This window comes from Vulpes lagopus, chromosome 11 (genome assembly GCF_018345385.1).
Source record: "Vulpes lagopus strain Blue_001 chromosome 11, ASM1834538v1, whole genome shotgun sequence".
Taxonomy (NCBI): Eukaryota; Metazoa; Chordata; class Mammalia; order Carnivora; family Canidae; genus Vulpes; species Vulpes lagopus.
This window is the reverse complement of record NC_054834.1, coordinates 77,886,760-77,910,002: the sequence shown is the minus strand read 5'-3', so window position 1 is coordinate 77,910,002 and position 23,243 is coordinate 77,886,760. Positions and strand designations below refer to the sequence as shown.

General features: G+C 42.4%; 1 protein-coding gene across 1 annotated transcript; it reads left to right on the top strand.

Annotated features, from left to right (window-relative positions):
* The first annotated feature begins 505 nt into the window (after positions 1-505).
* On the top strand, positions 506-22,945 carry ASRGL1 (asparaginase and isoaspartyl peptidase 1). The gene is made up of 7 exons (XM_041722514.1): positions 506-720; positions 1,830-2,065; positions 10,347-10,489; positions 11,140-11,297; positions 20,258-20,376; positions 21,091-21,201; positions 21,644-22,945. The coding sequence occupies exons 2-7, from the start codon at positions 1,852-1,854 to the stop codon at positions 21,847-21,849; spliced, it is 951 nt and encodes a 316-aa protein (XP_041578448.1). The 5' UTR covers positions 506-720; positions 1,830-1,851; the 3' UTR covers positions 21,850-22,945.
* Positions 22,946-23,243: the final 298 nt, after the last annotated feature.

Sequence of the window (23,243 nt, the reverse complement as noted above, 5' to 3'; positions counted from 1 at the left end):
CGGAGTCGGAGCCTTAAGGGCAGGCTGGAGGAAATGTGTCAACAACAACAAAAAACTAAGGGCACGTGTGGTGTAAAGAATTTAGAGCTGGGCTCCTGGAAGCTCGGGGGAGTACGCTGGGGACTTCAAGACTGTCCGGTGCACCCCCGGCACAGAACGAGACCAATTAGAGCTTTTGCCCTTCTGTTCCTTACAAAAGGTTAAGGAGAGAGACGATTGAAAGGAAGAAATGTGAATTAAGACGAATAATGAACAAGACTGAGGAGCATCTCGAGCAGAGCAGCAGTACCCGCGCGCGCAGCACTGCGTTTTAATCTTCAATGGCAAAACCTTGGCACAGCACTGGACGCACTGTGCCGCCGCCGCCCCGCCCCCAGCGCCCCAAGAAGGGAGAGGAGGGCCCCCCCACGCGGAAGTTGGGGTGCGCCGAGGGCCAGCGGCGTCCCGGGCCCGGCGCCCGCCAGCTGGGGTCGGGCCGGCCCGGAGCGCGGGCGGAGAGCTGCGGAGCCGCGCGGCGGCCCCACGTCCGGGCCTTCGGGTCACGGAGCGGCGCGCTGGCCCCGCCCCCTGCGCAAGCGCGGAGCCGTTGCCGGCGGAGCGGCTGTGAGCCCGCGGGGTTCCAGGACCGCTCGTCCCGGCGCCGGGCCGCGCAGGTTCGGGGGCCGGCGGGCGACTCGGCCCAGCCTGAAGCCCCGGCGTCCGCCGCCTGCGGCGTCCTCGGTGAGTACCCGGCCCTGGCGGAGCAGCCGCCGGAGACCGCTGTCAGGAGTCCGGGACGAGGTGGGGCTAGGGAGTGGCTCCCGACGAACGGCAGCGCTGGGAACGTCAAGGCGAGGATTCCAGTGACGTGGCGCATCTCTTGGGGGGCGCTGGAGGGGGGCATGGACCGCAGCAGCGCAGGGTGCCCCCCGGGAGTCCGTGTCTGTGGCCCAGTCTGTCCCCAGCGGCCTGGACTGAAGGGCCCCGGGGAGCCTGGATGCTCAGTTGCTGGCCAGCGCCTGCGCAGTTCACACCGGAGCGCCTGCCCTCGGACCGCAGCTCTCCGGGCCTGTCCTCGTTCAACCGGGAGTAATCCTGCGGCCGGCGTTAGCTCCCACCGCAGTAATAATGAGGTTGGAACTGTGGGTACGCGCAGTCCCCCAAACCCTTTTCCTTGGGGCTTGTCCGGCGTTCATGATTCCCATCCCTAAGCTGATAGCCCCAGAAAGGCATCTGAGATGCTGCGAGATCCGGCTTTGGAGAGTGACTGCTTTGAGGCTGAATGGGCCCCAGGAGCCCGGTGCCCTTCCCAGAGGCCCCACCTGCGTCCGGGACCATCTGTTTACTGAGCATAGTGTGCTCTGCCTGCATGGGCCGGACCGGACCACTCAATACCAGGGATGCCGGATGCCTGGTCAGCGTGGTGCCTGCCTGCAGAGATCCAGGACCCATAGGCTTGGAAAAGGGACCATCCCAGGGGAAACCCAAGGCCAGAAGGAGCCAAGGCGGAGGGCTCCGTGTCTGGCCCTGGAGACAGTTCCCACCCCCCACCCCCCAGTGGGGAGGCGGCGCGGGCTTCTGGTCGCCCAAAAGTGCGAGAGGAGAGGTGAGGGGGGACGGAAACGGGGAACGCGGAAGGCCAGGGGACACGGGCATCTGTGCAAAGTTCAAACGGATCTGTGTCTGCCTCCCACTCTCCTCCCCTCCGTGTCAGGAAATTCCTGGAGGCTGTAACCCTTGCCTCCCTCCCGGGGACCTAGTCTCCCGTGAAATCTCCCCCAGGCGATGATGCCCAGGGTAGTTTTCTTGAGCCTGTTGGAAGTGACACTTTCATCTTCCTGATCCCTAAGATCCGTCGCCTTGAATTCTGACATGAATCCCGACATGAATCCCGACATGAATCCCGTCATCGTGGTCCACGGTGGCGGAGCCAGCAAGATCTCTAAAGACCGGAAAGAGCGCGTGCGCCAGGGCATCCTGGAAGCCGCCCAAGTAGGTTACAAGATCCTGACAGAGGGAGGGAGCGCAGTTGACGCCGTGGAAGGAGCTGTGACCATCCTGGAAGATCATCCTGAGTTCAACGCAGGTATGTTTGCAGTGCAATTAATATTTGATGCCAAGTCAGGTTAAACTTATCAAAATTGAAACAAATAGAATGAATGAATGTCCATGAATCTAGTAAGCTTTTTTTGTGAAATTTAATATCCTAAAAAGATTTAATTTTTCTTTATACCTGTTGACCAGGTTGCTTTAAGAATTTTTAAATCTGGGGGGATCCCTGGGTGGCTCAGCGGTTTGGCGCCTGCCTTTGGCCCAGGGCGCTATCCTGGAGTCCCGGGATCGAGTCCCGTGTCGGGCTCCAGGCATGGAGCCTGCTTCTCCCTCCTTCTGTGTCTCTGCCTCTCTCTCTGTGTGTCTATCATGATTAAATAAATAAATAAATAAATCTTTAAAAAAAAAAGAAAAAGAGAAAAGAATTTTTATTTTTATTTTTTATTTATTTATTTATTTATTTATTTATGATAGTCACAGAGAGAGAGAGAGAGAGAGAGAGGCAGAGACACAGGCAGAGGGAGAAGCAGGCTCCATGCACCGGGAGCCCGATGTGGGATTCGATCCCGGGTCTCCAGGATCGCGCCCTGGGCCAAAGGCAGGCGCCAAACCGCTGCGCCACCCAGGGATCCCGAGAAAAGAATTTTTAAATCCGGCAGCCCGGGTGACTCAGTGGTTTAGTGCAACCTTCAGCCCAGGGCCTGATCCTGGAGACCCTGGATTGAGTCCCACCTCTGGCTCCCAGCATGGAGCCTGCTTTTCCCTCTGCCTGTGTCTCTGCCTCTCTCTCTTTTTTTTTTTTTTGTTTTTGTTTTTGTTTTTCTGCCTCTCTCTCTGTGTCTCTCATGAATAAATAAATAAAATCTTTAAAAAAAAAGAATTTTTAAATCCATTGGTTCACCTTTTTTAACTTCCTAGAATTCACATACCAAGAGGATTTTTTATTACATCTTTTTGCGGAGGTGTGGGGGCAGACTATATACTATAAAGTACACCCATTTTAAGTTTTGAAAAGTGTATACACCTGTGTAACCACACCACAGTATTTAAAACATTTCCGTCATTCCCAGAAGTTCCTTCATGCCTCTTTGCATTTAATGCACCCTCATCTCCAGTACCAGGTATCCACTGCTCTTCTTCTGTCGCTATAGATTAATTTGCATTCTCTAGAATTCCATATAAATGGAATCATGTCGAGTTTTTTTGTGTTTATCTTCTTCCTCTCAATTGATCCTTTTTAGAGTAATCATAACTACTATGAGTATCTACTATGTATCAAGCAGTGGTCTGAGAAATTTGCATGATTGACTCATTTAATCTGCATTATGAGTTAGGTAGTTCTTGTGCTCATTTATTTTATAATAAGGAACCTAAAATCTAGGGATTAAAATACTTCTTTGGATGATACCACCCATCCAACATCTGTCAGGGAAAAGAGTATCAGGAAATCTGAACCAATTAGTCATGAAATACTTAGGATTTGTTTCGCCCTCTTTCTTCTGCAAAATTTTAGAAGTCAGCTGACCATAGAATGAAGCAGAAGTGCATCGTTATGGTGCTATGTTGTTTGAGCCAGAATTTACTAGATGGTCCCCCTTGCCAGCAGGGAGGGTGGCCTGCTGTTTCAGTGGGAGACTTGCTCAATTACCGGCTGATAGCAGTTGGGACCCTCTGGCTGACAAACACCCACTTTTTCACAAGGACTTTGATTTGAAACAGATCTTCTGGTCTCCCACCCTCTCTGAACTACTGAGATCAGTCATCCGCACGAACCAGGGAGTATGGACTCAGAACTGGAGTGGTTAGTTCCCATCTTTGCTCTCTACCAGAGCCCGCACCTTCTAAGTGACTTGCTTCTACTGTCCCAGGTGTCTGCTATGCAGCACATTGAAGGGAGGAAAGAGTAGAATCGTATAATCTATAGCTTTTTGAGTCTGGATTCTTCATTTAGCGTAATGTGTTGGAGGGCCATCCATGTTGACACAAGTATTAGTAGTTTCTCCATTTTTGCTGTTAAGTAGCTTTCCGTTGTATGACTGTACTGTCTTGGTCTTTTACCAACCAAACAACATGGCCAATTTGGGACCATTAGAAATCACTATAAAAACAATTGCATGCATGTTTTTATGTGAACATAAGTTTTTCTCTTTCTTGGGTGAATACCAAGGTGTGGGATTGCTGGTCATAGGGCAAGTGTATATTTAACTTTATGTGAAACTGCCAAACTGTTTTTCATAGTGACTCCCACTTTCTATTCCCACCAGTAGTATATGAAGGTCCTAGGTACTCCACATTTTCACCAGCACTTGGTGTTGTCAGTATTTTGCATTTTTGCCATTTTAACAGGTGTGTGGTAGGATCTGATTGTAGTGTTAATTTGCATTTCCCTAAGGCAGATGATGTTTATTTTAACATCTTTTCAAATATTTTGTCAGTTTCTTTATTGCATTTTTTATTATTATTACCGAGTGTTAAGAACTCTGCATATTTTAGATACTGGTCTTTTATCAGATATGTGATTTGCAAATATTTTCTTTACGTCTGTGGCTTGTCTTCACAGTGTGTTTCAAACAACTGAAGTTCTTAATTTTGTAGGAATCTAATTTTTTAATGGACTGAACTTTTTGTATCATGCCTTAAATATCTGCCTAGGGGCGCCTGCGTGGCTCAGTCAGTTAAGTGTCTACCTTTAGCTACCTTTAGCTTAGGTCATGATCCCAGAGTCCTGGGATTGAGCCCCACAGCGGGCTCTCTGCTCAGCAGGGAGTCTTCTTTTCCCTCTGCTCATGCTCTGTCTCAAATAAATAAACAAATAAAATCCTTAAAAAAAAAAAAAAAGAAAGAAATATCTGTCTAATCCAGGGTCACAAACATTTTCTCTTGTGTGTTTTCTAGAAATTTTATAGTTTCAGGTTTTGTATTTTGGTCTCTGATCCACTTTTAATAATCTTTTGTATATGGTGTGAGGTACATATCAAGGTTTTTGCATAATTATTCTGGCACCAGTTGTTGAAAAAGCAATTCTTTCTTCATGGAATCGCCCTCCCACCTTTGTCAAAAATCAGTTGACTTTGTATGTATTTCTGGACTCTTCCATTGGTCTATATGTGTATTCCTTTCACCAATACCACACTGTCTTGGCTACTGTAGTGTTAAGTCTTAAAATCACAAAGAGTTTTGCAACTCTTTGTGTACAATGCATGTAATTGTTTTGGCTATTCTAATCCCCTTTGTCTTAACCACCAATTTGGGAATCACCTTGTCAATTTCTTTTTTTTTTTTTTAAGATTTTTTTAATTTATTCATGAGAGACAGAGAGAGAGAGAGGCAGAGACACAGGCAGAAGGAGAAGCAGACTCCATGCAGGGAGCCTGATGCGGGACTTGATCCCAGGTCTCCAGGATCAGGCCCTGCCTGGACTGAAGGCAGAGCTAAACCGCTGAGCCACCCAGGCTGCCCCCCCCCCTTTTAAGATTTTATTTATTTATACCTTGTCAATTTCTACCAAAAAAATCCTGCTAGGATTTCAATTAGGACTGTATTAATAACTTGGGCAGCCCGGGTGGCTCAGTGGTTTAGCTCTGCCTTCAGCGCAGGGTTGTGATCCTGGAAACCCAGGATTGAGTCCCACGTCGGGCTCCCTGCATGAAGCCTGCTTCTCTCTCTCTGTGTGTCTCTCATGAATAAATTAATAAAATCTTTATTAAGAAAAAAAAAAGGGGGGATCCCTGGGTGGCGCAGCGGTTTGGCGCCTGCCTTTGGCCCAGGGCGTGATCCTGGAGACCCAGGATCAAATCCCACATCGGGCTCCCGGTGCATGGAGCCTGCTTCTCCCTCTGCCTGTGTCTCTGCCTCTCTCTATCTCTCTGGGACTATCATAAATAAAAAATTTAAAAAAAAAAAAAAAAGAAAAGAAAAGAAAAGAAAAGAAAAAAAAAAAGGACTGTATTAACTCTGTAGATCACTCTGGGCAAATTGAAATCTTAACAATACTGAGCCTTTCGATCCAATACTTTCAAGCCACAGTATATACTTCCATTTGTTTAAATCTTTGATTTTTTTTCACCAGTATTTTATAGTTTTTAGCATGCATATCTTATAAATATTTTGTTAGATTTATACTTAGTTATTTCATGTTTTGGTGCCACTGTAAATGCTTCTTTTTATGATTACTATTACCAACAATTGTTGCTAATATAAAAATACAATTGATATTTTTTCATACTTGCCCTCTGTAGGTCTTTGGTGAGATGTCTGTTCAGGTCTTTTTTTTTCTCTCTCTCTCTCTCTCTTTTTTTTTTTTGTTTTGTTTTGTTTTGTTGTTGTTTTTTCTTTCTTTCTTTGTCTCAATTTTTAATCAAATTGTTTTCTTATTTTTGAGTTCTTTGTATGTTCTAGGTAACAGTCCTCTGTCAGATGTGTCTTTTATGAATACATTTTTTCCAGTCTGTGGCTTGTTTTCTCATTCTCTTGACAGTGTCTATCATTGGAGAAATTTATTATTTTAAAGATATCCAGCTTAACAACTTTTTCTTTCATGGATCATGCCTTTGCTGTGATATCTAAAAACCCAAACCCAAGGTCATCTGGATTTTCTCCTGTGTTATCTTCTAGGAGTTTTGTAGTTTTGCATCTTACATTTAGGTCTGTGATCCATTTTGAGTTAATTTTTGTGAAGAGTATATGGTCTGTGTCTAGATTCATTTTTTTCTGCATATGGAGGTCCGGTTGTTTCAGCACTGTTTGTTGCAAAGATGCAAAGACTTAACTTTGCTCCACTGGGTTGTTTTCTCTGAAGATTCTGAACCAAATTCCAGTGCATATGTAGGTTCTTCCACACCAAGCACTTCTCCTACACCAACTGGATGTCCTACAATTTAGCTCACTTCTGATACCATTTACCTGGATATAGCATTAGATTCCACAGGTGAAGGGCTCAGTTCTGCAAGACTACCCTCCACTTCAGATGCCAACTATAAATCCAGGTTGTTACCTGTGCTTCTGACCTACTGACTGTAAATAAATAAATAAACAAGCAAACAAACAAACAATCTTTTTAAGAAAAGATGCTGAATTTATTTTTTTGTAAGGAACTTTATTTTTTTTAAAAAAAAAGATTTATTTATTTATTTATTCACTAGAGACACAGAAATAGAGGCAGAGACATGGGCAGAGGGAGGAGAAACAGGCTCCATGCAGCGAGCCCGATGTGGGACTCGATCCCGGGACTCCGGGATCACACCCTAAGCCAAAGGCAGACACTTAATGGCTGAGCCACCCAGGCATCCCAGATGCTGAATTTATAAGGGCACCTGAGTGGTATAGTTGAATGTTCAATTCTAACTTTTAGAGTTAGACCTGAGTTTTTAGCTCAGGTCTGATCTCAGGGTCATGAGATCAAGGCCCAATTTGGGCTCTGTGCTCAGCATAGAGCCTGTTTGTGTTTCTCTCTCCCTCTCTCCTCCCCCCTGTACTCTCTCTCTCTAAAATAAATGTACTTTTTAAGATGTTATTTATTTATTTGAGAGAGAGCACAAGTGAGAGGACACAAGCAGGGGAACAGCAGAGGGAGAGGAAGAAGCAGATTCCCCACTGAGCAAGGGAGCCTGACATGGGGGCTCAATCTTAGGACCCTGAGAATCATGACCTGAGCCAAAGACAGCCACTTAGCCAGCTGAGCCACTCATGTGTCCCTAAAATAAATCTTTAAAAAAAAAAAATCTTGAATTTATTGGCTTAAAAGTTATTTGTAAAATATATTCTTTATTATTTTTTAATATCTGTAAAGTCTGCAGAGAGGTCCCGTCTTTCATTATTGATATTTGAATTTCTGCCTTTTTTTTCTTGGTCAGTCCCTAATTATAGTTTATCAAGTTTGATTTTTTTTTTTTCCAAAGAATAGTAGCTTTTGGTTTTAGAAGGGTTTTATGGATTTTTTTTTTATTGTTTTTTCTTTTACTGTTTTTCTCTTTTAAATTTCATTGATTTCTCTCTATTATTTCCTTTCTTTAACTTTGGGAATAACTTACTATTCTTTTTAGATTTTTTTTTTAAGATTTTATTTATTTATTCATGGAGACAGAGAGAGAGAGAGGCAGAAACACAGGCAGAGGGAGAAGCAGGCTCCATGCAGGGAGCCCGATGTGGGGCTCGATCCCGGGTCTCCAGGATCACACCCTGGGCTAAAGGTGGTGCTAAACCACTGAGTTACCTGGGCTGCCCTCTTTTTAGATCATTAATTTGAAACCAGTCTTCTCTAATACAAGCGTGTAATGCTTTAAATTTTCCTCTAAGCCCTGCTTTGATTGCATCCTACAAGTTTTTAATATGTTGTCTTCTTGTTTTCATTCTGTTCAAAACATGTTATAATTTCACTTGTGACTTCCTCATTGAACCATGGACTATTTAGAAGTGCAGTAATTTCCAAATATTTGTGGATTTGCCAAATATCTCTGATTTTTATTTTAATTCGGTTACAATCAAAGGACATACTCTGTGATTTACATTCTTTTGAACTTTGTAAGGTTTGGGTTTTGGCCCAGAATATGGTCTCTGTAGGTAAATATCCTAGTTGCATTTAAAAAGAATATGTACTCTGCTATTGTTGTATGGAAAGTTCTATAAATCTCAATAAGGTCAAGTTAGTTGATAATATTGTTCAAATCTTCTATACCTTGATTTTCTATTTGTTGATTCCTGAGTGTGTTGAAGTCTTTAATTGTACCTGTGGATTTCTCTATTTCTCCTTTGACATATCAGTTTTGCTTTGTATATTTATAAATTGTTGTTGGGTACATAGATTGCCGTCTTCTGTGTGAACCAACTCCTTTATCATTATGTAATGTCATTATTATTTAATGTTCCTTGTTCTGAAGTCTTTTAACTTATTTGTATCTTTCTATTTAAAGTGGATTTCTTTTAGGCAGCATGTAGTTGTATCTTCCTTTTTATACAATCTAACCATCTCTGCTTTTTATTGGAGTGTTTACCATTTACATTTAATGTGATTACTGATATGGTTGGGTATAAATCTGTCATCCTTCCTTTTGTCTTCTATTTGTCCAATCCATTCATTGTTCCTTTTTTTCCTCTTTTTCTGTCATCTTTTGGGATAATTGAGTGTTTTTATGATTCTTACTCTTCTTGAGCTATCCTTTTTATCCTTTTATCCTTGATTGTCCCTCTGTCTCCTATCTCCTTTTAGAGATTCCAATTGCATATAGACTAGGTTGCTTGAAATTGTCCCTGAGCTCAGTGATCCTCTGTTAATTTGTTTTTGTTTTTGTTTTTTTTTTAAGATTTTATTTATTTACTTGAGAGGAAGAGAGAGCATGAGCAGAGAATAGGGGTAGAGGGAGAAACTCCCCACTGAGCAGGGAGCCAAATGTAGAACTCAATCCCAGGATCCTGGGATCATGACCTGAGCCAAAGGCAGATGCTCAACCGACTGAGCCACCCAGGTGCCCAATTTGGAGTTTTTTTTAATCCTTTTTTATTTTTCATTTTGGATAGTTTCTATTGCTATATCTTCGTGTTGATTAATCCTTTCTGCTCTAGTGTCTAACCTTGTTTTCATCCCATCCAGTGTATTTTCGACTTCAGACATTTTTCTTTATCTCTAAAAGTTCTGTTTGGGTCCTTTTTATGTTTTCCTCCATGTTCTGGTACGTGTAGAATATAGTTATAATAGCTGTTTTATTAACATTCTTGTCTACTAATTTTGTCATTTATATCATTTGTGATATGTTACTATTGAGTACAGTTTTTCCCCTCCTTATTATGGGTCATATTTTCTTGTATCTTTGTGTGCCTGGCAATTTCTTATTTGATATCAAACATTGTGAATTTTACCTTGATAGGTACAGGATAGTTTTATAATCCTTTAACTATTCTTGAACTTTGTTCTTATCCCATTTTACAGATGAGGGAACAGGCACAAAGGATGAGCATAGCTAGACTTACAGGCATTATCTAGACAAAAGAAGTTAGAGAAAGGATGCTGTGCTTTACAGAGAGCAACATTCACAAGGGCACAGAGCAATGAGAATTTATGGTACTTGCATGGAAACCTAGTATTTCAGGATAGTGGAGCCACGGAATGGGGATAAAGCTCATAAGGGAGATCAGGAGGCCAGATTGGGAAGGGTGTCATACTTTTTCTTTTGTAGATCATGGGGTGCCAAGCCAGATTTGTGTTTCCAAACATGTTTCTCTGGAAATGGAACAGAGGATGAATTAAAGTTGGCAGCTTAGAGGAAACTTAGGAGCCATTTCTAAGTTCTTAATTCTTGCTTTTCAACTTCTCTTTGGTTTAGGCTGTGGATCTGTCTTGAATGCAAATGGTGATGTTGAAATGGATGCTAGTATCATGAATGGAAAAGACCTGTCTGCAGGAGCTGTGTCTGCAGTCCGTTGCATAGCAAATCCCATTAAACTTGCACGGCTTGTTATGGAAAAGGTATATGACTAAAGCATCCTTTTCATAAGAAATTGTTAACTTAACCACTGCACTTTAGCAACTAAAAGTGGTCTAACTATAGGGAAACACTGTGGGCGCTGTTCTCCTAAAATCATGTAAAAGAACAGAAGCACTGCTATTTAAATTTCCCAGATAATCCGAGTCACGGCACCAAAAAATAAAAATAAAAAATAAAAAAAAGTAAATTTCTCAGATAAGCCAAGACTCTGATTCTGTAAACAGTGGAATTTGACTGGTAAGGCCTGGTCTAGTGACTACTTTGTTTTTTCATGTTGTCTTCCTGTATTTTCTTCAGTCTTCTCTCAACATGTCTGACATAACACATACAAACTGAACAGACTGAACAGTGTTTAGTAGCATGTGTAAAATAAAAATGATTTATGTTTCTAAACTTAAGATCACACGTAAATACCTTTCTAGTAATATTCTATCACCTTGGGGTTTTTTGAAAATACAAGATCTCAGAATGCCAGGCGCTGTTCAACACTCAGAAAAGCAAGCTAGTGGAATTTGCATTTTTGAGGCTTTGCACCTAGAAAGAAGTAATTATGTCCTCACAATTGGAGCAGTTAAAAAGATTTTAACTATTTCCAAAAACTAACCATGTTTCTGTTTCTTTCCGGCTCAAGACAACACATTGCTTTCTGACTGACCAAGGCGCAGCAAAATTTGCAGCAGCCATGGGGGTTCCCACAATTCCTAAAGAGCAGCTGGTGACAGAGAGAAACATAAAACGCCTAGAAAAAGAGAAGCATGAGAAAGGTGCTCCAAACTCAGACTGTCAAAAGTAAGTATCATCTTGACTTACAGCTTGGGGACTTATTTAGGCATGGAAGTGTGACAAATATCTGATTATCTACATTTCTCAAATAAGTCCAGAATCACTTGGTAGTTTCAGTTTTTGTACAAAATAATTCATAATACCTCATGGGAAGACTGCTTTTTTGTTTCTTACATTTAACCTCATTTATTACTCCTGTACTAACAACTCAAATTCAGCTAAGAATTCCTTCTCCAATAGTCAAGTGCCTTGTGTTAATGGATTAAATACCAGATGCCTCTTGATCAGTTTGTTTTCTTAAGCAGATAAAACAAGTTGTCTGTGATCTAATGTATGCTCTGAAGTTACTTGAACATGCTGTCCTAGTGCAGAGAAATCAGTACAGTTCTTGTAAGTTTGAATTAATCCTGTATTCTGAATTACAGTTTTCTGTGTTACAGATTTCAAAATCCCCATATTCAATCGAAGCCCCATATTCAAAGCAGAATTTGAAAAATAAAATTGCAGAATGGTCTAGGAGTTTATAATAGAAAATAATCTATTAACTCTGCATACTCTTTAAGATTTGTAATTTTTAACCAGTGGTATATTTGAATATCACCTAGGGAGCTTTTTCAAAATCTACATCTGGTCCCTTCTATAACGAATCTACTAGATCTGAGGTGAGGAGTCCTGGCAGGTGTATTAGGAAAAAGTTTCCCAGGTAATTCTGATGTATCCCCAGCTTAAGAATCTGTTTTACAGGGATCCCTGGGTGGTGCAGCGGTTTAGCGCCTGCCTTTGGCCCAGGGCGTGATCCTGGAGACCCGGGATCGAGTCCCATGTCGGGCTCCCAGTGCATGGAGCCTGCTTCTCCCTCTGCCTGTGTCTCTGCCTCTCTCTCTCTGTGTGTGTGACTATCATGAATAGATAAATAATTTTTTAAAAAATCTGTTTTACAAAATTGGCCGTGTATTGGTAGCTCTATTTTTTTATCTTTATTTTTTTTAAAGATTTTATTTATTTATTTATGAGAATACACAGAGAGGAGAGAGAGAGAGGCAGAGACAAAGGCAGAGGGAGAAGCAGGCTCCATGCGGGGAGCCTGATGTGGGACTCAATCCTGGGTCTCCAGGATCGCGCCCTGGGCTGTAGGCGGCACTAAACCACTGAGCCACCAGGGCTGCCCGTATTGGTAGCTTTAGATAACCTTACCAAGTGTGCTGTTGTACTTGTAGGCCAGAGTCACAGGAATGGGGCTGCTTTATCAATGCTTCTTGAGTGTTTTAATAGATGTTGCCACATCCCTTTCCAGAAATTCTGCAACAGCACATATCTCTACCAGCCAGAATTGCCCTTAGATATAAGTAAGAGGGGGCTCCTCTCTGGGTCCTACACTTATACTTGATCTTAGCCAAAAGGCCAAGAAGCGATGGGTCCTATACTTTAAAAGACCCCCAGGTCACAAATACACAAAACTGTTAGCTTATTACAGACACCTGGGGCACCTCTGTCACTCAGCAGTGGCATAGCATGACCCATGACCCTCATCATCCACTCTTGTGATTAACACCATTCAGCCCCCAGGGAAATGCTTCTCTGCATCTCTTGCTCTATGTCTTGGAAGTGAAAGGCACCTAAATCTAAAGATTTGTGGATTCTGCCACTGCTGATACCAGAAGTGGACGCTGCTTCAGAGTGGGGGGAAGAATTGAACAGCAGAAGGACTTAGGTAAGAGAAAAGGACAAATTAATAACTTGTCAAATAAATTCTCATGTAACAAAGTAATTGTTTCCCAGTAGTGCCAAGTATCCATTTTCTTGCCTCCTTGCATGTACTATGCTATGGATGAAAGCACAGTATCTACAAGACTTGCACATAAGGACTGATGCCCATTACCCTTAAGTTTGTATACATAGGTCTAGACCAGCACTGCCCAATAGAAAGACAAGAGCTGCATATGTAATTTAAAATTTTCTGGTAGCAACGTTAAAAAATTAAAGAGAAATAGGTAAGCGGCTCCTGAGTGGCTCAGTGGGTTAATCACCTGACTCTCGATATTGGTTTAGGTCATAATATCAGGGTCCTGGGATTGAGTCTGGCATTGGCCTCCCTGTCCCTCTTCCTGTCCCCACCACCACCACTTGTACTCTCTCTCTCTGAAACAATCTTTTTTAAACATTAAAAATTAAAGAAATTAAAATATGTTTGAATACACACACACACACACACACACACACAGGTGAAATTAATATATCTTACCCAGTATGTCCAAAATATTATCATTTCAACATGTAATCAATATAAGAAATTATTTGAGGGATCCCTGGGTGGCTGTCAGTGGTTTAACGCCTGACGTCAGCCCAGGGAGTGATCCTGGAGTCCTGGGATTGAGTCCCACATCAGGCTTCCTGCGTGGAGTCTGCTTCTCCCTCTGCCTATGTCTCTACCTCTCTTTCTCTCTGTGTCTCTCATGAATAAATAAATAAAATCTTTTAAAAAAAAATTATTTGACATATTTTCCATTCTTTCACACTAAATCTTCAACATCTGACCCATATGCTACCCTTGCAGCACACCTCCTGGAGGCTGCCCACACTTCCAGGGGACAATGGTGCAGGTTACTTGCCATATTGTACAGTGTTGGTCTAGGCAGAACCTGCATGAAGAACCAGCTCTTTATTTGGCAACTAAATGGACACTGAATGTTAGAATTATGAATGGTTTTATTAAAATATGTTAAAAATTTTAACTTTTAAGTAATTTTATTTTAAAATGTTATATTCACTAATTGTAATTCATGTTTGACTTTAATATTAATAGATAATTTGGTATATTTTAATATATAAGTATATTTATAAGTTTAGTTAAAACTTAACTTTTTGAAGTTATATCTGCAGTTCATTTATATTTATTCAGTTATAATTGGTCTTCATTTTTGGTGAAAATATATCCTAATTTTGTACACTTTCAAGACAATTACATCTTACTTTTTAATCCCTAGATTATTGAAAATTCATGTTAAATCAAGATTTTGATAGAAAAAGAATATAAAAGTGAAGCTCACAAAAGGAAATAAAAAGCTGAGAGGAAAAAAGAAGGAAAATAATCTTCCAGGACGCAGTTCACGTGCATTTTAAAAAACAACAGTAAAGTAAGGAGTCTTCTTCGCAGGATGATCCACCTAAAGTTCACAAGTGGAACATTCCAAATTCTTGGTCCAGTGAAGATTTATTTACCTGTCAGAAAAGTGAAAATTAGTAAGAATTCCATTTTTGCCACATCCTCAGTTTGAACTATTCCAGTGAAATCCCAGCAATTTCCCATCCTTTACCAAGGGAAGATTGAAGTATTCATCAAGAAGAATCACACACCAAAAGGACACATTCAGTCAGTAGGACTGGAGGAACAGGCAGTTGATAACAGCGGAAAAAGAAAAAGACAACAGGAAACAGGGATGTAATGTTCTTGAAAGAACAATACAGTACGTCTGGTGTTTAGCATAATGATGCTTTTCATGGCACTCCTATCATCAGCACTGTGTTTATAAAACACAGTGGGACATTTCTAGGCTTAATAAAAATTATTTCAAAATTAGATAAAATATGTAATGACAAAAATAATGAAACTAATGATCACTATCTAGGATAGAGAATTCAGGCAGATTAATTTAGTGAGTAATAAGGGGGAGATGAAATCAAATACATAAAATGTTTTTAACAAAATATTCGTTCTACTAGATTGTACCATGATCATAAGACATGTCGAGCAACTAACATTTATTGTATGTATCACTGTACTACCCCAAGAAGAAAAACAAGTCTAACTCAGTGAATGTTTACACCTGCTTTTTGGATTTAGAGAAGATGTGGGGAAAACTTTTCATCTTAGGCATCGATTTAAAAAATAGTCAAAGGTAGTAGGACACCTTGGTGGCTCAGTTGGTTGAGTGACCAACTCTTAATCTCAGCTCAGGTTATGATCTCAGGGCTATGAGATTGAGCACCACGTCAGGCTCCATGCTCAGTGCAGAGTCTGCTTGAGATTCTCTCTTCCTCTCCTGGCTTTCCCCCTCCCCTACTTGCACTCATGCTCTTTCTCTAAAATGAATAAAACTTGAAAAAAAAAATAATAAAACACTGTCCAAGGCAAGCCTGTGATAATGGAGCTAACGTGGTTGGTAAATAAAAAAATATATAAACATGAAGTTTAGCCAAGTGCCTGGAAGTATTCCATGTGACCTATAGGGTTACAGTTTAAATCTATTTCTAGGAGGTGTGCCCCCACTGTTGTGCAGCACCACCATTGTGGGACAGTAGAGGGTCTGATGCGAGATTCTCTACATAGGCCCAAAGTGGAACAGCTTGTTCAAACTCCTATCTGATCTTAGACCAAATCTCAGGCAGATAATGGGTATGCCCAACTCGATGCTGTTAGGGTAATTACATTGAATTTACATGAATTCCGTGAAACCACAGAAGATCCTTGAAGAGTAAATCATGGACTTAGTGAAATTAATTTTGAATTAATGCTACCTACCATCACTTAGTATGAACTGTTAATTTCTATTAATAAGCTTAATAAAAGCTTTAAAAAATCAAATATATTAAGTTTAGAGAAACAAAATCATACTGCATGTGAAATATGCAAGAATAACATTCCAGTGGCACCTGGGTGGCTCAGTCTGTTAAGTGTTGGACTCCTGATTTCGGCTCAGGTCATAATTCAGGGCCATAGCATTGAGACCCATGTGGGATTCTGCACTGGACATGAAGCCTGCTTGGGATTCTCTCTCCCTCTGTCACTCCCCCCACCACTTGTGCTCTCTTGCTAACTCACTCTCTTAAAAAAAAAAAAAAAAAAAAAAAGAATTCCAGTAAAATAAAAGGAAACTGAAAGAAGGCAACAAATATTCTTACCTAACTTGAAGGAGAAGATTCGTGTACAAATAATCCCTAAATCAGCTCCCATAGAAGCTGTTTCTCTATTCTATATCAGAGCACAGCACCATTTGAAGAGAAACTTGTACAAAAATCAACACAACTGCTACTTTCAGTTTTCTTCATAATACACGGCAGTGAAACATAAAGAGCTGAAGATACTCTGTGTGGATCCTAGATGCTGCTGAAGAGATGATATAAATGACTACAGGGAGTGATCATGACATGTATGATCAAATTAAAGTATGTAATAGTGTCTTCTGTTACAAAAATTTGTCAAGCAATGCCCAGTAGCATTTGAGTGTGGTCATGTTCAAATCAGGAGTTCTTTCCAAATCTAAGGATTGCCCTAAGATTTTTGTTGAACATTCCAGTTACTAACTGCCTTAGTAGAGGGAAGCTTCTACAAATTAAAATTAATTAAAAACCTGCTAAGAATTACATGGACTCAAAGAGATCTGTCTTATGTGGCAGTTTGTCAATAGAACACATGTTGTATGGATATACTATTGTAAGAGCATACTGCTTCCTAAAATGAAAGCAGGAAAATCAACCTTGTAAACGCTGAATAACGTGTGTGTGTGTGTGTGTGTGTGTGTGTTTATGTATGTGTGTTTCCCACTCATCCCACCATCAATAGCTGATCCACAAAGGACCCAGATGGGCACAATGGTAATTATAATAAGTCATTATTGTACTTCGGTAGTTTAGTCATTATTGGTAGTTAAGTCATGTAAAAACCATGGCTTTACAATATTTTTAAAGATATATTCGTCACTCTAAGAGCAAAGAGTGTATCTACAGCTTCTAAAAAGTAAACAGATGGTAGATGGGCCATATTTGTATTTGTAGCCTTGCCTCCACACCTTACAAATGTTAGGGGTGGGCCTGCCTCCGGAGTCTGGGAGTGCCTCCCCTCATCTGACATGAGGGTAACACTCCCTTTAAGTTGTGTTCCCTATCAACAAGTTTGAGCATTTGGCATTTGTTGGTGGGCCAGGTTTCTGTGAATGTGCCTGTTTTGGTACCGTGATCATTTTTTCTCTTTCATTGTCATATCCCTTCTTCCCAGTCTTAAGGCTGTCTTCTCTGTTGAAAAAAAAAAAAAAAAAAAAAAAAAAAAAACCTCCAAATCTGTTGTTTTTAATGTTGCTTTTACCTTGCTTATGGTATCTTTTCCAAACACAAGTTTTTACTTTCTTATAATCAAATATGCAGTCCACCTGTCTTGTATAGTTCATAGGACCAGAAATGTAGAAGGTACACCCAATCCTGAGACATCTATAGTCACGTAGATTTTCTGAAGAATTTTGTTTTATGTTGATATCCAGGTCTTTTGCTCTCTGGAGTTGATTTTTGTGAATGCTGGAAGATGGGGTTCCTGTTTTCTTCCAAACAGAATGCCAAATTTCTCTTTCTAGCCACTTGTATGCCAGTCTGTATCTAGCTGCAAGTGACTCTCTCCATGTGATTGCCCAACAGGTACCTCAAGCTTGTGTCCAAAACTGAACCCCGGATTTCCCCATCTAACCTCACTCCACACATACCAACAAAACCAAAAAACACCAAAAAAAAAAAAAAAAACAACAACAAAAAACAAAACAACCCATTCCTAATAGTCTGCATTTCAATGAATGGTTCTTGTACCCATTCAGTTCTTAAAGCCAGAGCCTTAGAGCTGCCCGTGATCTCTCTCTCACCCAGTTCCCCCACAAAGTCTGTCCACTCTGCCCTCAGAATATCCTGAGTCTAGTCCACTTCCTCACGTCACAGGAGCACTCTCAAAGAAGCCAGCAAGTCTTTGAGCTGCCTGACCAGTCTCTAGTTCCACTCTTGTCAACACACATTTACCAGAATAATTATTTTAAGAGAAACTTTTTGTACACGTGTGGCATACATACCGAAGTGCATAAGCCTTACACACCCCATGATGAGTTTTCAGAGTGGACCCATATAATCAGCCCCCAGGTTGGGAAAGAGAACATCACTCCATGTTCTCCATCATGCTCCCTTCCATTCCTCACTCCCAAAGACAACCACTCACCTGACACGTAACACTGTAGACTACTACTGCCATTTTTCCTTTTTTTTTCTTTTAAGATTTTATTTATTCATGAGAGACACAGGCAGAGAAGCAGGCTCCTCGCAGGGAGCCTGATGTGGGACTTGATCCCAGAACTCTGGGATTACAACCTGACCCACAGGCAGACGCTCAACCACTGAGCCACCCAGGCATCCCTACTACCAGTTTTTGAACTTCATTTAAGTGGAACCATATAGTATGTGCTTTACTTGATGCCTTCTTTCATCATTGTATTTCTGAGATTCATTCATGTGTTGTGTATCACAGTAGTTCATTCTCAAGGCAGTTTAGTATTCTGTTCTGTGACTATATCAGTCCATTTACTCTGCATTTGTTGGACATTAATGTCATTTTTAGTTTTCTGTTACTACAAACAGTCCTGCTGTGAAGGTTTTGGTATACATTTTTGGTGAGCACAGCTCCACATTTTCTGTTGGAAGGATGTAGGAGTGTGATTGCCAAGTCATCTTTGGTAGATTTTGCCAGATGGTTTTCCAAAGGGGTTGCCCCAGTTTACGTTTCCAGAGTAGTAACTCAGCATTCCAGTCCTGCATATGCTGGCCCATATTCGATACTGAGTTGCCTTCATTTTAGCCATTCTGGTGGATGGGCATGGTAAGAATGATATTTATAAAAATTAACTCATATTGTGACACATCTTGGCTCAAGTTCTCCAGTGTCTTCCCATCTCACTCAGAGTAAAAGCCCTGACAATGGCCTGTATGTAGGAGGACCATAGGATTTAGCCTCCAAATCAGAACTTGATTTTGAGACTGAAAGGGGGAACTATTACATGAGGATTAATCTGGACTGTCCTCAGTAACCGGGGTGTATGGTCCCCTCACCCATCAGAACTTTCTTGGTCTGGCTGCTGGCCATCCCCTGACCCCCCTACCCTCTTTCCCTTGCTTTATTCTCTCCAACCACAGTGACCTCCAAATTCCTTGAGCTTCGCAACCATGTTCCAGCTTCAGAGCATTCTCCCCAGCAGTCAGTGTGGGTTGCCCTCCTATCCTTCAGAGAGGCCCTACATAAAGGCCTTCTCCATGCTACTGGAGTCGTCATAGTTTTTACTATCATTCCATAAAACAAATTATCACTCTGTTGCCCTCTGCCCCCACATGCATGCTGCACAAGATAAGAAGGGACTTTGTTCATTTCACTGCTGTGCACAGAACTTACTATGTGCCTCAAACATAGTTCCTGGGAGCTGTTACTGTACAATTTCTTCCAGGTTTTTTTTTTTACTTGAAAATAATAGAGGAAACAACAACTTATTTCATCTTTACAGCAAGCCCCGTGAAATAGGCAAAGTGGGGTTTGACAGGCAGCATCCATGTCACCTGGGAGGTTGTGATAAATGCAGTGTCCTGGATCCCACTCTGTACCCACCAACTTAGGACCTCTGGGGTGGGCCCAGGGATCCAAGGGATGTTTATGCACACAGTGTTTGAGATGCATGCAATTATCCCCATTTTACAGGTAGGGTAAATGAGACACAGAGAAGGAAATTTAGTAAAATCACATGGCTAGAGGACGATGGTGCTGGGGTCGTATGTGCTCTTAAAGCTGAGGTCTAAAGGAATGTCTAGCAATCTGTCTAACCTGCAGACTAAAAAGTGAACATGAGGCGTGAATATTGGAATTAAAGTGTGTCCCAGGGATCCCTGGGTGGCACAGCGGTTTGGCGCCTGCCTTTGGCCCAGGGCGCGATCCTGGAGACCCAGGATCGAATCCCGCATCGGGCTCCCGGTGCATGGAGCCTGCTTCTCCCTCTGCCTGTGTCTCTGCCTCTCTCTCTCTCTGTGACTATCATAAATAAATAAAAAAAAAAAAAAAAAAAATTTAAAGTGTGTCCCATTTGCATTAGCCTAAAGTGGGAATTTAACTGCTGTTCAGCTCAATGTTACTTGTGACAGTGTCTCTCGTCGCAGTCTGTCACTTTTCTTTTTATTCTTGGCAGAAACCTGGGAACTGTGGGTGCCGTTGCCTTGGACCGCAAAGGAAACGTGGCCTATGCAACCTCGACAGGTGGCATCGTTAATAAAATGGTTGGCCGTGTTGGGGACACCCCATGCATAGGTAGGCTCCATGGTAGGCTCCATTGTAGGTGGGGCTGCTGCCCCGCCCCTTCCGCTGTCATCCTCCTATATCACCTTCTCTTCACTCCCTGCCTCTTCCAGCCGCTCCAGCACTTCTGAGAGCAAGCCCGCTGAAGGGCTTGGGGAGGGTGCACCTGTTTATATATAGTAGGCACAATGCTTTTTCGAGGCTGGTGGCTCTAGGGATCATTTGGGGATGCTCAGGTGGCTCCCAGCAAACCCCCGAGGGCCTCTTTCTTCTCTCTAGCTTCAAGATCTGCAGACTTAGTCCCAAAGGGTTACATACACAAAGCCTCTTCCCAGTAATGGGCTCAAATTAACAAACTGAGGAAAAGCTGAGAATTTAGGATGGGAGCTACACACTTGAGTGGCATAAAAGCAACACAGTGCTGCTGCAGTGCGACTACAGAGGGAAAAGTTTGCGTTGACATTGAAGTATGTCCACTAGTTCCCTGGCGTGGGTCAGTGGTGGGGCTGGGAGCGGTGAAGGAGCTGCTCCTCCGTGAGAACTCAGGCCTGCCTGCCCTCCCCGATTTCAGGTTATCACCTGGCCTTTCTAGTCCACCTTTGCATCTCAAGGTCACAGCTACTGGCCTTTGTTCACACTTTGGCACATTTATGTAACAGGCTTGATACGTGTTTAAATTTCTTCACTGTTGCTGCTCAGTTAGAACCAGTCACCTTTTTTGAGCAGGATCTGGTGGTTATGCTGACAATGACATTGGCGCCATTTCAACAACGGGGCACGGGGAGAGCATCCTGAAGGTGAATCTGGCCAGACTCACTCTCTTCCAGGTAGAACAAGGTACATAGAACAAGTTCATACTGTCTGAAGACAAGTGAATGGAAGCTCATTATAAATAGGTGGTAAAGTATATGAAACCCTTTCTCATTTGCTTTAGATGTTCCTTTCAAGTCGTTAATGCTGCTTTGACTTCTTCCCACCTTCTGTTAGGGTCTGGAAAGAAGCACACTTAGAATACTGCTTGTGTTGAGCATCTCCAGGGTAGTAGAGAGACTTTAAGCCTGGGTGTGGGAGGAAAGGCAGCTCAGCTTAGGCTGATGCTAGGCTCCACCTCAGTGCAAAGAGGGCTTTTGAAAGAGCCCCCTCTTTGAAGCATTGAAATAGAAATAATTTGCCTGAAATCTTTGTTAACTCACTTTGATTTTTCATACTGCAACTGATTTTCACATCAGATTCCTTTCATTATAATGTGTGTTGTTTCTCAACCTTTCCTTGTTTTCAGGAAAGACCCTGGAAGAGGCAGCCGACATGTCATTGGGTTATATGAAGTCAAAGCTGAAGGGTTTAGGTGGTGTCATCTTGGTCAGCAAAGCAGGAGACTGGGCGGTGAGGTGGACCTCCGCCTCCATGCCCTGGGCGGCCGCCAAGGATGGCAAGCTGCACTCCGGAATCGATCTTGAGGAGACCAGTGTCACTGACCTGCCCTAGGGCCCTGAAAATTGTATCCTAGATGCTAGCTTGGAAGGAAAGTCCAGTTTCCTGGTGTGGAGACTTGGCTTAATCAATTAGATCTAGAAGTGGAAAATTCTGCAGTCTGTCACTCGTTTTGTCGCCTTAATCAATGAGTATGTTGAGGGGCGGATCTGGAAGTGTCAAGAGAAATGCCCCTAGTAAGGTCAAAATAAGACCAATGCAGATAACCAAGTCCTGAGTGTTTCTTATGAATCATCCCCAGCGTCTTAGATTAGAAAGAAGAAACTACATGATCTGAACACAACAGCAGCCACTTCAGTGCAAGGAGTGCCATCTGGGATCAGGAGACCCACAGCGGGAACAGAGTGGCAGGTTCAAAAGGTAGGGGGACCCACACCACCACCTCCAGGGGCTCTCTTGGTTGCAGACTCTTCATGGGACCCAGCCAAGGGTGAGGTGGGAAGGAAAGGATCCAGTGGCATATCTAAAAGCACAGAAGCCTCAGAGCTAATGGGACAAGTCTAGGGGACCTGCAGAATGTTGCAGAGGTATTAATTCAGAAGAATGTCTGGGAAAAGATCCCATGAGAGGAGAAACTGATTTTTCTAAGAAAGTTCAGATCTCAGACTCAGTGTTGTAGACTTGTTTCCAGATGCTTTAAAAGTAGCTTCTGGTAACCATAGCCCCCAGTCTGAGGGTGAAGGGTCTAATGGAGGCTCTGCAGCCTTCCTACAGGTCTGGGGGTTCTCTTGGGCTGCCATGTGAGCCTGCTGGCCTGGCATCTTCCTACTGGCCTTTGCCGGCTGCAGACCCTCCTGGTTCTCACGGTGAGTAGCAGGGCACGTGTGCATGCGTAGGGATCTGGTCCATCCTCCCGCTGTCCAGAGCCCTGGGCCCCCAAGGCTGACTACCCAGGGCATGTGTACAACGTGGTCTGCATGGCAAAAAAAAAGGTCATTTCCTTGGAGACTTCCTAATAACCTCTCTTTACACTGGAAATGCTGTTTCTGCTGTGACAATTTTTTAGTCTGTCAGGTCTTACCTTCTCTCTAGAAAGGAATTGCTTAAGGTTAAATTCCATGTGCCACTAATAAAACATATTTTGAAAGAATAACAGTGTGGTTAGGAGTCACTGTTGACAAAGACCAGAAAGTCCACAAGCTCCGTTGTTTCTGCCAGTTCAAACAGGTGTGCTAATGAAAGAAGATTCCTGAGAGGAGGGTGGTATGGGACTGTGTTTGCACATCCTGCCTCCTGGAGTATTTCAGAGAGATTTTCAGAAGCATGGAGCTTCTTCCGAACAGGTTAAGGGAGAAAGTAGAACCACCGTTTGCAAGGATCGGCAGGGCTAATGATCAGTGTTTTGAGGTTTGCCAGACCCTGGCCCACAACCTTCCCCTGCAGCCAGC